Raw genomic sequence first — 16092 nt, forward strand, 5'->3', positions numbered from 1 at the left:
TCTCAAAACCAAAATTCACAAATCGAAAGGGCATACTAAGTGAATAGAAGATTAGACAAAACACTGGCGTAAGTTCGTTGCCCCAAAAAAATTTTTGGTAGAGAAGTAAGAACCAAATACAAAATTATTTTCACATTTTTAAACCACATCCTGTATTTTAATTATTTAAAAAAAAAATGTGATGCATAGAAGAATACTAATTAATATAATTAATTAAAAAATAGTAAACATTTGAAATTTTTTACTTTTTTTCTTATTAATTATTTTTATTAAAATTTATTTCAACTCTGACAAATCTTATTCAAAAATTTGTTTTGTTCAATTAAACATCAATAAATAAAACGTATTTTATTTTTGTTTTAACAAATTTAAAATACATTTGTATTTTTATTTATTTAAATATTTTATTCTGAAGCGATATAGATAAAAAATATAAAGTCAGTGACGTAAATAGATTTGTACATCAAAAACAAATTTCTATATGGGAACGATGATCCAAATCTACTTTAGTCATTTAAAAAAAAGAAATCATTGTCATTAGTTATGTAAGTCATATTTTTTTAGTCATAGTCCATCAAAAAATGCAATGGTTTGTTTAATTATATAAAGTCAAAGTATTTTTTATAATTAGAATAATCATGGGATTTTAAAATTTGGCATTATAATTTTTTTTTAAAGTGGTCATTAAAAAATTTTGAAAAAATATATAAACGTACATGGGCGAGTTGTTGAAAACAAAATGTAATTCGTAAATAATTCATGATAAATTGTTTATCATTTTAATTAAAAAAAATAACAATTCTATCCTAATTTGCATAGTCGTGGTGGTTTATCGACTCAATTTGGAAAATACTGACTTGAAATTGACATTTCTGACGTTCTGATTCAAATGTGTAGATTTTTTCAAAAACGAAAAATAATTTTGAAATTTTGTTCTAACGACAAAATATACATATGTGTTGTATCGTTTAAAACGAAAACGTCAGCACTTTTTGCAAAGCCCAAGATGAAAAAGTTACTATTTTAAACGTTACGCTGCAAAAAATCAAGGTACACATTCGAATTTTTTACGAGCTTGTGTACTATTTGGCGGCATTTTAAAAACTGATGAGAAAAAATTTGTAGGTGCCACCAAATAGTATTCTTGGTCTTAAACAAAAAACCATCTAATTATTTCTTGTTAACCCCGAGAAATTTTTGAAAGTTCTCTTTTTTGGGTCATAAATCAAGTGATTTTTAAAATGAATTATTTTTGAATTGAAGAACTTTACAACTGCCCTAACAACAGTGGTTTTTTTGTGTCAATTTTTTTTTCTTTTTTGAAATATAACTTTTGTTTATAAATTTTTAAATGTACATTTTTTGTTTATACAATTGGGGCAAATTAACATAACGATATTTGAGCAGCAAGCAAATAGACAAAAATAGACAGTATTTCTGCTTATATTTAACCAAAATAAGTCTTATTTCGTCAATACTACGGTTTTTCTATGTGAATTCGCCCATATTGTTTTTCAAAGCAACTACTAGATTATGATTTAAAGAGGAAATGGTGTTTGAAATGAATTATGTATTTTTATTAGACTGCGCATTTACCCAATTAATCGTAATTTTATTTAGATTAACAAAACTCAGAATGTTTTACTGAAAATATAAGCTAGGTCTCCATTTGCGGTACCCCTCTTATGTATTATTATTATTATCACATTCACCACTTAAATTTACATCGTTTAAATTATTGCATGGTTTAGTGCCCAGTAAACACAAGTTTACATTGTTATATTTAAAGAATTATCTGTATTTTAAAACAGTACTAATTCATTTTCAAACACCCCCTTTCCCCTTATAGCATATATAAATCCAACATGTGTTGTAAAAAATTATTTTTAAAATCAAAAATACTAAGGAAATTTTTTTGTTTGAATCGAAAAAAACAGTACACTAAACACCACTTCATATTTTTCAAGCTAAATGCCCAGTTTTGATATTTAAAATCGTGAAAAAAATGTCAAAAGCAAATATAGATGATAAAAGGGAAATATACTTTTTCAATGTTCTTGCACATGAGGTGGTAAAAAAAATTTTAAGATAATTTCTTTTTCGCTTTTAATGAAAAAAGCTATGCTGAAACACAACCACTGTTTATATTTTACAACAACAAAAAGGATTCTAAGACCTGAATCCGGCGAGTACTGTAGACATTCAATTTTAAATATCAGACATCGGCCATTTCTACTATATTACGACTGAAAAACATTCAGAGTAACGAGATCTCAGTTGATAGTCTCTTTTCTTTTGATATTCAGATTTCATTATGGTCATGAAATAAAATTTGTCTCCATAGGTCATCACCTCGAGCTATCTATGATTCATCGCAGACATGAATACAATTTTCATCCAAACAAAATGGAATGATACATTTGAAAAACTATTAACTATGAGAAAAGTATGCGAGTATGTTTGGATGTATTTTATAGTGGGAAAAGAAGAAAGATGATTCTTAAAAGTACACTTTTAGAGTTCAATATGTCGGAACACGAAAATTTTGCTTCCTCAAGTCATCCTCAAACCATTTCCTTCGGAAATGGTTTTCAGCGAACTACTTTGTTTGGAAAAACGTCCGCAAAGACAATCAATGCTGCAATAAAAAAATACATTAGTAACAAATATGTTTTGTTACTAACTTTTCAAAATATATAATTTTTTTGAAAAAAGACATTTTTCGTAAAAACTATTCTCTTGGTCGAAAACTCGAGTCAGATCCGTGTCTGACATGAACTTAATCTGAATGAACTTATTATTTGATTATTTATTTTGAGAGTGGAAGGACTATTTCCAACTATATTTGACTTGATGACGGCAATAATAGTACATCCATGAAAAGGGATCCCAATGCTGCAGTTTTCTCAGTGAGTCCGTGAAAAATACTACAAATTTATCAGAGTTTATCAAGGAGCCTGTATAAGTTAGATACGTGATGGATGATTACTTGAGAGGAAGATGAGTAAAATGGAATGAAGCCGCATCCTTTTTCCTTCGGCTGTAACAGACACGGAATGCATTGGACATATCTGATCTCGGATATGTACGGTTGATTAACGTTCTATACTTTTACGTTTTTTTTTTCTTAAAATTAAAAATCTACAGTACTTGTGCGTTTTAAGTCTTAATATACAACAAAAATAACAATTTAAAAAATAAAAGAAATTATCTCCCTAAAATAAAATAAAAAAAATGATAAATTTTTCCAAAGAAACAATCATACTTTGTTTTTTTGTGTCTATCTATCTACCTAGCTAGTAAATCTATGAACGCTTATCTTTTGCTGATCCAAAGTCTTTTCACATCGTAAACGGTGTTAAATGATACATGAAACATTTATTACACACTCGAACCGGTTTATGATGACCATATTTTGGTAAAGGCACACTATTAGCTGAACAACGAGCACAAAATACTTTGCCACAATTACGACAATGATGTCTACGTTTTACAACCGTAAAATTTGCTTCACATGACATACATTTAGGTGCTTGAACATCTGGTATCCATACGGGAGGACGGTCATCCGATGGAGTTGTGGTTTGTGATGAAGATGTGACTTGAATTGTAGGATTCCCGGATTGAATATCATCTTCAAGATGGGAATCATCTTCAGACGGTTGTTGGTGTCCTGGTTCATCAATATGAAAATATACATTTGTGTCGAATAATGCTTCTTGTGCTAGAATGTTTGGATCGATTGCGAATTCATCACTTGGAATGATGTCACTTTCCGATGCACGGTATTCTATCGATTCAGACATTTGTCCGTTTTCGTTAGTTGGTGATGTCGTTGTGGTGTCGTCATTATTATTATTGTTACTATTATTTACATTCATAAGAAATACAGCTTTTAATATATTACGTAGATCACTAGCATAATTTGTTTGTAATTGATCGGCAACTCCAGCGATACAAACAAATAAACGATGTAATAGATCTTCTGTTGATCTGTTTGGAAGAAACAAATTATAAACATTAGTAAGAGGTATTGACCATCGCAATAAAATGGTCACATTCATACTACATAGACACAAAATACAATAAGGTCTGCCCTTATACAGGGTGATTAAAAAGACACTGACAAACTTCGGGTGTGAATTCCTTTCATCAAAAGAAGCTATAAAGTTCATAAATTGAAAATAAATCATAATAAGTTTGGGCTAGTTTTCGTAACACAAAAAAACTGAATAAGGAAAATTATCGAGAAAAAAAAATGAACATACCTAAATTTAGAGCGAACTTCATTACGATTAGCAATTTCAGCAGCTTGCATAGCTAAAGCAATTTCCTCATCGTCAGCACAATCACTATCAAAAGTTGACGTTTCACTACTACACACACTTAAATTATCCTGTGACGATGATGTCGTTGTAGTGGTTAGGGTTGCGCTTACTGTTGTAACCGGTGGTGGTTCTGGAATATTTAACGTTTCTTTTACTTGTCCATCACCATTCACTTGCCTATGTCGATGATGATGTCTATGATGTCGTTTTCTAAGTCTAGGTGAAATTTCACGACGCCGTTGTACCGTTTTACTTGTACCAGGCGGGTCACGAACACAATTTTCGTCATTATTTTGTATACTTTTTTTCTCCGTATAACTAATTTCAATATTTTTAACTGGGCTTATTGCGGAGCTGTGATGTTGTCCATTGTTATTAAATTGGCAAGAAGTCATCGTATTTGTTGTAGTAACAACACTAGAAGACGTCGAAGAACTTTTGTTTGTCGTTGTAACTAAATCTAAACTAGGCGATCGATCTAGACTTGTATTTTCCGTTGAGATCCCAGAATCAATACCTCCTGGTGATTCCAAATACAACAAGTCATTTTTTATACATTCGATCCTTTTATTATCCTTAATTTCTTCACAATATAAACAGTCTTCTTTCACTTCGTCAGATTTAGCCAGAACTGGTTCGTCTTGATTAGTTAGGAGTGTAGAAAGTGTGGCCGTTGCAGCGGAAATAGTTTCCAGACAATCACAATCGGGTAAACTTTCCCCTCGCTGTGGACTCTGTTGATCTGGATTCGATAATGATGCTAAAATATTATCATGTTCGACGGTATTCGATAATAAATACCCCGAATTTGATGAAGTAGGTATTTCAATATTCTCTGATTGGTGATTCCAATTTTCAGTAGGTGTTTCTGAAGACGATGCCATCACAGATGTCACCGTTTCAATAACATTTGTTATAATATCTTCTAGAGGGGAGGTTGGAATTGAAGAATATTCCACATGTTCCAAGTCAGGCGGTAACGATGAATCTGAAATAGTTTCATAATCGGGATATAACGATTCATTGCTTGGTTCTGGAACGTTTAATTCGGCAGCTTCGCGTGCATAATCTGTTGTGGAATTTGTCGATGCATTGGTAACTGTATAAAAACTTGACACAAAATCTTTCGCTAGGGGATAATCTGAATAAAACCGATTCACAAATTCGTCCAAATCGTCGTCAACGTTGTTATTGGTCACAACCGATTTGTAATCACAATTATTGATTTGTTCGTTATCACATAACAATTTTTCTAACATATAAAGTTCACGTTTATTTAGCGTCCATAAAAGTTCACGAATTTTATGTAATAAAGTCTTAAATGGTCGAAACATTTCTGACATATGTTCCTCAGATTTATCAATACACAACGGTCCATTTGGAAAAATTAGTAAACCACTAACGATTGCTAAACGGGGAATTGTAAACATTAACGCTGGGTCGTAATCATCAACTTGCTCTTGCGTTAATAAATTCATTTTTAATGCACGTTGTAACGTCTCAGAGAACAGTACACCAATTAGTTCTTGTAACTCGTATTCTTGAGTAGTTTTTACAGGAACCATTGCGCTTACATATCGTAATTCGAATTCTGCGAAAATTTTATCGAAAATTTTTAAACTTTCACTTATAAATTCGTTGTTGGGTAAACGTAGTGGCCCATTTGGAGTGTTATTACGTAAGCATGCTTCTCGCAGTAAGTTTCGAACATTTTCTAAACTTTTCGTTAATGCTTTGGCTAATGGACGCATTGCTGCACTTTCCGCTTCGCGATTCATTATGGATGAACCAGCAGCAAGACACTAAAACAAATTTAGAAAAAAAACTTCAGTTAAAAATATTTGTTGTCAAGTATGGGTGAAAACTAAACATATAATTTAGTTTACCTCAGCACCAAACCAAAGTTGCCCTGCTAGGTTCTCTTGTAAAACATCCTCTGGGAATTTTACACGAAAATCTCGATTTGCACGCTCGTTTGGTATTAACACATCCATAATTGCATTAGTAATAGTTAATACTCGATCTTGTGATTGTCGAAGTAGATTCACTAATGTTGTACATCGTTCTGGATCCCTTCGACCATCGAAACTATCCAATTCACTTGCAATTAAGTTTAAATCTTCATCAGCAAAGAAAAACTGTGCTAATAAAGATTTGTCATCTCTCTGAAACAAAAAAAAAACTATTTAGAATACTTGAATGAACGAAAATATACTTATTGGCAGGGAGCATAATAGGTGAAGGGGAGGCTACTATGCTCCCTGCAAATTATATTAAAAATTTAGAATTTTAATTATCAATTCAGGACGTACGATCACCAAGGCAATTTTAAATAAAAAGCTTGATTTTTTTTATATGAGGTTGAACTAAATCTAAATCAATTCTGAAAATTTTAGGGGGGGGCGTTAGTTCTATAGTTCTTCTCTTTATGGAGGTTTAAAACAATATCGAAGCAGAAATTCGTAATAAGTAGAAAGAAAATTTCTTAAGAGAATAATTTTTCTGTATAAGAAATAATATTACATAACTAACAATTCTATTAAATTTGTAATAGAATCACTGGGAAAAATTTGGCAAAGCTCATCACCTATGACAATCTAAATTACTACATCAAACATTTTTTAACATAATTTCTAGAAATGATATATAACAATCAAATTGTTTTTAATTATAAATCAATTCAATCGAATATAATTATTTAATCTGTTCAGCAATCAGAATGTATAGCTAACAGCTATAGTAAAGCAAATAACTATATTGTTTAATGATTTTCAACCCTTTGTGTATTTATTTGAATGGAATATTTTAATTGTTGAACATTTATATTGTTCATTTATCATAATAATTCAAATATTATTTGAATCAAATGAATACAGTGTATATACAGTGCTCAAAAAAAAAAAGAAGAATGTTCACAAAATCGTTGTAAGTGGCTTACACAAGTGTTTATTTTTGTATTAACTCTATTAGATGCGAAATTTACACTTAAAATTGTTTATTAAGATTATTCATATTTTCAGTCGAAAACTGTGGATCTGATTTAGATAAGAATATTTTACTTGTTAGATTTTTGATTATCGAACTTTCTTCGGAACTCGACTATTTTAGTTTTCAAATAACAAGGCTTCCTTTAATGAAGTTCAAAGAGATTTGTATCATATGCAAAAAATGCCCCTTATAAAAAAATTAAACAACTTTTGTTTGCAACATTTTTTCGTAAACATCACTGTTTTATATGGGAATATCAGTTATGCGTGTCTGACACCACAGTCGTGTTATACCGTCAAACCTGGTACAGAGAGCGTTGAAGGGACCGTGAATTTATTTTCGCTTATAAAAGTTTCTCACTAATTCGTTTGTAGCTTATAGAGGTACAGGGGAGGTCCCTGGCAGGAGACAGGAGTCTGTCTCACTAAGAGTGATCTATTAATAATATTTAAATGTTGAATTGTTGCTTATAGAGGTACAGGCAAGAGAGACTCTCTGTTTTAGAGGTCAGGGTCATTATAGAGGTTTTCGAGAGGTCAAAGTCCGGTACCTGAGAAATGTTCTCACTTTCTCTACTTACATGACGTAAAAAAACAAAAGATTGCGTAATCAACACTGTCTATACATGGTATTTCAACAAATAACCCAGTCAATTGTTTGTTTTCACTTGTTTTATACTCAATATATGACGAACCTTTTTCATTGACCACACTATATTCTGTAGGAATCAATATATTTCATTATAAAGAGCACATACAAGTATTATTTTTTATAATATATATTTATTTTTAATTTAATTTCAATTATTATATAATTCAATACTCCACTGGTGTAGTATGAGAGGGTTATAATCAGTCGTTGAGTACATTTATGTAGTGAGTGTTTTAGTATTGACATTTAAAATTGAAATTCTCATAATTATTATTGAATTAATCAAGGTTGAATTTATACATTTTATGTATGAATAAAGTTCAATATCATATTTAATTATTTTTCATAAATATTTTATTTTATAGTTGATCTAACTCTTATTATTAAGGGTAGTTAGGATGTTCTTAAATATAAATAGCAGGAAACTACCGTTGTCGACGGCTGAAAATGTTACAAATTGATTTTAAGCAATCAATATGGCAGCCAAAAGCAGGCTGCCACATTAAAACACCAAAACTGCTTTTTATTTAATGACTAGACCATTAAATGAGTGGGCTATTTTTATTATACAATTCATTCATTCACTGGAACATTATTGTTATAGGTTACTATGATTTTTTAATACCTATCTATTTATTCAATGTCGAGACCCAGTTTAAGCCAGTTCCCGTAGTTCTATTACGTAAACCACCGACTATCGCATGGCAAATTGACTGGCTACAAAAACAATTCACTGGCTAAGACTACCCCGTGACGCGCTGAACGTTTTGGCTTTGCATTACACCTTCTTCTGTTTTAATAACCAATTATTTTCAGGACAAGATTAACTTGACTCGCTTTGGTCAGTCATTTTTTGACAACTTGAGCAATTTGTCAAGTTCAATAACGTTAGAGCACTCCTCTCTCTATTTATAAACAGTTCCAAATAATTCATGGAATAAGAGCTGAGAATGACAAACCTATTTTAGGTATCACCGGACTTTATAACCCAAATGATTGTCAATCTTTGACAGCTACAATAATTCTTAGCTACTGACGATGATTGCCTTGCAATTATAAATATCAATATTTAGCAAAATATAAGTCTATTGGGTGTTTTTTAACTCCCGAACCGATAAAGGGGTGGTATAAGTTTGACCGCTATGTGTGTCTGTCCGTCTGGATCCTAAACGGATGAACCGATTTGGATTTTTTTTGTTTCGTTTGAAAGGTAATTTAATAGGACAGTTCTTAGCCATATTTCAAGTGCGAGTTTAAGGTTGAGTCTAAGGAACAACTAAAAAATAGGGTTCTGTACCCGAAGAATTTCTCGGTTTGTTTGTTTGTTTGTTTGTTTGTTTTTTTTTTTTTTTTTTTAATTTTGTAAATTTCGTGTTATTTATTTTAATAAGCGTGTCTCAACTTTAAGTCAACAAGAATTCATTCCTAAACAGGCTAGCAAGTTTATAACGGGTGCTAAATCTTTAAGGACCGAGTAGATCTTTATTCCTTCGATAGATCCTGACGCAAATTTCGTTTTTAGAATACTTTATGCAAAACTCAAATATTACATTTGCGACAAGTTGGCACGTTTTAACAATCTGTATTTTTGTTTAACTAGATTTAAGATCTTGAGTCAAAAACATCAAATAAACCTCGATCAGATCAAATTTTTAATGGCGGGTTCTTGGTTCCATCAAGCCATAATCACTTATTCTTTATCTTAAACATTGTTCGATTTTTTGCATTTCTTAATATGTAAGAAACATTTATCGTTTTTGTGATATGATCAATAAGATTAATACCTACAAATGAAGTTTAATACCGTCTCATTAGCGTTTAATTGTTCAAGTTCTTACAATCAAAGAAATGAATATGCAATATCGATTAAAAAATTATAGATTTTATTTCAATAGCAAGTTAACTGCAGCCATCAAGACAAGTTTTTATGCATATTAAAATTTACAGTGTCTGCTTGCATGCTATCATGCAAATAATTAAAAATAAAAAGTATTTAAACGGCTTAATTCTAATTTGCATTGAATACTTTATTGAAATGGTTTCATAAATTATTTTTAAAGAAAGTTTTCGAAATTTAATAGTTTAACATAAAAATTTTCTATAACTAAGAAAAAAACTGTTATTTGTGAATAATACATGATTCGTGAAACTACAACATCGTCGAATCAGTTGGGTCATTTGAGCAAAATTTAAAAAAATCTAAATCGAATATCTGAATATAATTAATTAAAAGCCTGTTAAAATTTAAAAACGCTGACACGCTGTTAAAATTTAAAGACAATTTATCGCGCCTAACATAAGATAATTGCAATTAAAAATTTTTAACACACGTAGCATAGGAGAAGTGTGTGAAAATCGCAATCTTTTTAATTTTTTCCAGTGAAGGAGAGTTACCGTTTTGGTAAAAAAACTAATATTTAGAAGAATATTATATTTAGATTCATTAAAAATAAAAAATAAAAATATTCACTGTTCAGTTTTCCAAAAATATTAATTATTTGATTGTAGAAGTGTACACTACAGTAAGCAGTAAAAACTTAGTTTTATGCAGTGTAGTTGTATAGCTATGTATATGCGTATAGAACGGGTAGTAAGCCAATAATTTTATACTGGATTATAGGGAAAGATCTACCTTATGAAATGAGACTTGTATGTAAGTCTATTTTGTTCTGGAGAAAGAAAGAAAATTGATTGTTATTCTTATTACAGTCTATCGTTATCGATGTCTCAGTTATATGCTTGCTATAAAAATAAAATCGAAACGAGGATGAAAGTTTCAAAAAACTTATAAATAGTTGTTTTCCAGAAATAGCGATCTCTAAGTAAAAAAGAAAAGTAAGTCTATCGTATCCAAAATTACATTTTTTTAAACAATTACATTGTTTAGGTAATTGCATAAAGTTACCTCAATGTTAGTTCTTAGAATCATACACAGCAAAAAAATTTCCTATCCCAATTTTTTTTTTTCGTTTTTTAACTGTAAACAAAAATTTACTTTAACCGTGAAATGCCGCAAAATGTAGATTTTTAACGTGCGATTCGTCATTATATATTACCTTAGCGTGTAAATAGACAATAAAAAAAATAAAAATTGCAAAACGTGTTATTTTTAAATTTTGACAGGCTTTTAATTCGCCTCACAGTCACATATAGATGTAAAGAATTGACCTTGAAAAGTTCTATTTGTCGTACCGAAAATTTATAGTATTTTTAAATATTTATAAATGAAAACTCGACATGCTCTAATACATTTTTAATTAATTTTTTATCGTTTTTCTTGTTTCAAAATAAAAAAAAAAAAAACATTTTATTCGATTTAAGGATTCCGTACCAAGTCGATGAAAGAAGACGACAAACATTTCAAATAACCGTTTTAAATTATTTTTCTGATAATACTTTTTAACTCTCGAATCAAAAAAAGGGGTGTTATAAGTTTGACCGCTATGTGTATGAACGGATGAACCGATTTGGATTTTTTTTGTTTCGTTTGAAAGGTAATTTAATGTAGAGTATTCTAAGCTATGTTTCAAATGCGAGTTTAGGGTTCCGTACCAGAAAATTTTTATCGAAATTTTTATAAATTTTACTTATTAGAATTTGCATAACATAGTAGTCTGATAATAGCTTAATTGCTGAAACATGCATGTCACTATTGTGATGTAAAAATATTGATAAAATTGGATTCTTGCTAAAATATAAAAAAATTTATTGATTTTTAAAAAATAAGTCGATAAGTGCTTTTTATATTTTTTTTAGGAACAAGTAAGAAAGTAAAGGAAATTTAGGCTGTAGTTAAAATCTTGTCTCAAGTTTTTCATTTTTCATCGAATTTCATTATTTTCGTCTCTTTCGATGGAATTTTTTTGTCACATATATTAAAAGAATTCGTTCACTACAAAAAGAAAAAAAAATGCTGAAAAGTCTGCAAGTAGCTAGACAGCTGAATTTTTCCTTTTCATTTTTCACCCTTACGACACTTACCAACTTGCTTGAACCAGAATTTTCTAATCTGCAGAATTCTTGGTATCATTGTCTGATACGACCATTGGCATTCAGGTGTTGATTCTTGTACTATGCTTCTGTAAGAGAGTGAATTATGCAACAGAACCGTCTTCGAGTATGATATATTCATACCTTGCCAATTTTTATCGTAATTCTTGTGTAAAAAAAGTCGATATTTTTTCTTCAGTCACGCAATTAGACTTATGGCGTCATATTTTACAATCATACCCATTATTCCAAAATTGATGTCATTAATAATTATTGCACAATTAAATTATAAATTTTCAGAGACAAGCTAATTACGTTTCTATAAATAAAAATTTCACAATAGTATGAAAATTTCTAAAAAAAAAAGTTTTAATCTCAAATAAAATTGATTTTTATGTAAGGCAAATGCAGGAAAAAAATTCCTAAATACTAGAAATATTTTGGAAAAAACGGTGCACAATTAGTAACTGAATCTTTTTAACTTCACTATCTACAATTCTTCACTTCATCTTATTCATAGACATAGAATAATACCCTCACGAAATTGACTACTCTCTAGAAAGAGAGAAAGCGACTAATAGCTGTCTCTTTTTCGTAGCTCTGTAACATTACTGTTCATATTTTCTTTACAGCTGATAATATAGTCATAGAGATAATAACATAGAGCTGTAAATACATAGAAAACGCAATAAGTGAATTCTTGATCATAGTGAGGGAGGTAGAAAGAGACAGAAATTCAAAACGTATAAGAAGACAGCTATACGCACTTTATATACCTTATTTGTAGTGTCCGACCGAAGCTCCGGCTTCGGCCACCTTCGGCCAAAAAAAAAACCTTCGGTCAAACATTTGGCTTCGGCCTGAATTCAGGCCGAAGCCGAAGCTTTGGCCGAAGGTTATTAGCAAACGTCGGAATTGAACGAATTGTTCTAAATGTTATTATTTTGAAATAAATTTCAAGGTAATTTTTTTAATCATCTTTAGATTGACTTCTAGATCAACTTCTCAAGATCATAACCTCTAAATCAACTTCTAGAGATCAACTTTAATATTAAAGTTTTAAAATCATGTTTTTAAACCTTCGGCTTCGGCTCGGCTTCGGCTTCGGCCGAAGGTTGTGGCGATAGCCGATTAATCGGCTACGGCTTCGGCCAAAAATCGACCTTCGGTCGGACACTACTTATTTGTATCTCTCTACTGCGATTAACCTTTTGGTGGTGATTTTGCAGCTCTATGGTATTATCTCTACGTAGCATGTACAAGTAAATTTATTGTTCAGAAAAAATCATGGAACATTATACATAGAGAACGTCATGGCCCAAAATTTGCGATATGATAAATGAGAGAGAAGACTGTCAGTTAGTTTCTCTGTGTCCTTGTCTAGTCTGTATGTCATTGGCTAGATATTGTTTACATTACTACACAGTAGCAGACACAAAATCTCTATGCATCATATGATTATGACATATGACTATGACAAGGACACATAAGAACTAACTGGCGGTCTTCTCTCTCATTCATCATATCGCATCCAATTACAGGCTAGCATATCCTTTGCGTTATCTATGTACAATATTCTATGGAAAAAATTAATATTGTCACCTATATTTTCATCATAAGACCACTTAGTGTAATTTATGAATGACAACATATGATATTATGTCTATTTTTTTTAAATCAATTAAACAAATCATTTTCTTAGTAAATTAGTGCATTGTTTAAAACAATTAGTGATACAAGGCTAACGTAACCTTAGTTTTAAAAAGGTCTTGTACATATTTTTAATTATCTAGAACAATAAAACAACCTTTTCTTCAATTATTGTTCACTTATTTGGTACAAATAAATCAAATTAGATGTGTAGACTCGATTAAATTAACAAAGAAATTATATCATAAGCAGTTTAGCTTTTCGTTCTTATATCACTTTCAAAATTTTTTTTCTCTAGCCTAAATTTTTCTTAAAATAAAAGTGGATACAAGATTCATATATAAAAATTGTCTAAAATTTATCGGTTTTCTAAAAGAGTAATATCTTTCTCCAGTTTTTTTAAAATTTTTTTAACAACTAAAATTTTTATAAAATTTCTTTATTGGGATGTATAAACTTCGAATCAAAAAATCCACCACTCGGGGGAGGGAGGTAGTTGTGGTTTTAATCAATTTTTTACAAAAGTTTAAATGTAAAAGTTATTCCTTATAAAAAAAATTAACAATTTCTATTTGAAATATTACTGATATATACTATATCAAATACATGTAAACAATTGAAAAATAGTCATATTTAAAACAAAATGTTTTGATTTATTGCAAATTTCATAAGAGAGCATCGCTGCGATAAATTCAATTGTCTTCTTACACCTACTTTGCACACAGCGAATATCGTGAATATGATAATCCAATCATGATAATTCAAGTATTCTTAATGGTTTCGAATATTATTGAATTTGAAAATTGTAGTGATAATTACTAGTTTTCATCTAATGATAATATCATTTCTACATTAGTGTATGTAATCGATATGTGATAAATTTTGAAAGGAAATTACATTACTTTCAATACATTAAGTTTCCTCCAAAAATGTAACATAGATAGCACACATTAGGCAAGAAGAAAAGAAAATTAATTATCAATATATTCATAAGTGTATAATATTCTCAAATATCAGGTTAATTTGAATTTAAAGATATTATTATCACAAAATCTAATTTTATCTATACATGCCATTTGTACAGGGTGTCACATATTGCAGGTTTTTAATTTTTGTAACGATTTTCGGGACCCGCACTCTTACATCATCTGGAAAATATCACCTGGTTGTCCACGCTATACGACGTGGTAGATTATGAATAAACAACTTGATTTCAACAAAAATTTGTTTCAGGAATAGATGGATTTTCATGAAAACGTACACAGTTAGCTACAGGAAAGTTGATGTTAAACAGTTGCAATTTACATTTGCTGTCGAGATCAAAGTTAAAATTGCTACGGTAATTTCAGAAAATACAGAATATTTCGAAAACCTTGAAGTTTAAAGGCGATAAATCTTAATGAAAACACCTTTATTTTGATTGATTTCCGACCACTCTGTATATTACAAAAAAATTTGAAAATGCATAGCTAAAACCTTGCATCTATTCCTGAAAGAAAATGTAGTTAAAATGAAGCCGTTTAGCCGTACCGTGTCGTATAACGTGAACAGCCCTGTATATTTACACATATACATAGTGTTTTTTAATTGATCCTGGAAAACTATACTACAAGGTTCAGCTTATCAAGACGAACGAAAAAGGTCTTTACCAAATTTCGATTTGATGAGCCGTTCAATCACAAAGCACTTCATTTATTCCCGCTATTTTTAACTTTTGTATTTATAGATGTAATGTACCCTTGCACCTCGAACGTGCCATTTAAATTCGTGGTAGTGGAACACTCTGTAAAAAGTATAAAGATGGGAAAACTTTCAAAATGATTTGGGGGTGGTTTTGATGATAGGTAAATTGATCCCTTTTTGAAATTGGGTGATTATTTTTAACTAAGAATATGGTATGAGTTTGATATTGTATAGATTAATAATAACTTTATTATATGTCGACAACAGACACATATTAATAATCACACCAGGGGGTTCGTGGTTATATTATTATTGCATAATAGAGGTTAAATGATGTCATTCAATACATAGGTATTGTCTCTTTCTAATATTATGAATATGAGTTATTAATGAAAAAAGTATTGTTCCTTATAAGCATTTTTTTGAAATTAACAACTTTTGTTCAAATCTTTTTTAAATCAAATTATATTTTATTATCATATGACGACATTTGGTCACAGAATTTATATTTGTTCAAAAATAAATTCCAACAAGAACAAAAATTTAAGAGAACAATATCGTAGTCAAGTTAGTCTTAAACTTTGGGACGGGAGTTGGGGGTTGGTTTATATTGTTAGTTCCAACAAGATCTAAAATTTAAGAATATAATTCAATATAACACCCTTTCCCCAAAGTTACTGACTAGCCTGAAGTGGCTAACTTACGATACCACGTAAGCTCACTAAGCTTCAGGCATAAAGCTAATCTTCTCCTCCTAGGTAGTGGCGCGATGCGAGTAGGATTTTGTAACTCGAATCACTCC

At 30.2% G+C, this 16092-nt stretch overlaps 1 protein-coding gene across 1 annotated transcript in view; it reads right to left on the bottom strand.

Moving 5' to 3' along the window:
• Positions 1-2066: 2066 nt before the first annotated feature.
• Positions 2067-16092, bottom strand: part of LOC123304251 (lateral signaling target protein 2 homolog) — a 68976-nt gene continuing 54950 nt past the window's right edge. Inside the window, exons 2-4 of the mRNA XM_044886344.1 lie at positions 6215-6493; positions 4269-6130; positions 2067-3993 (exon numbers count right to left, since the gene is read on the bottom strand). Of these exons, the coding sequence (XP_044742279.1) occupies positions 3342-3993; positions 4269-6130; positions 6215-6493 (2793 nt within the window). The 3' untranslated portion in view covers positions 2067-3341. The remainder of the gene's footprint in view (positions 3994-4268; positions 6131-6214; positions 6494-16092) is intronic.

This window comes from Chrysoperla carnea, chromosome 1, assembly GCF_905475395.1.
Source record: "Chrysoperla carnea chromosome 1, inChrCarn1.1, whole genome shotgun sequence".
NCBI lineage: Eukaryota > Metazoa > Arthropoda > Insecta > Neuroptera > Chrysopidae > Chrysoperla > Chrysoperla carnea.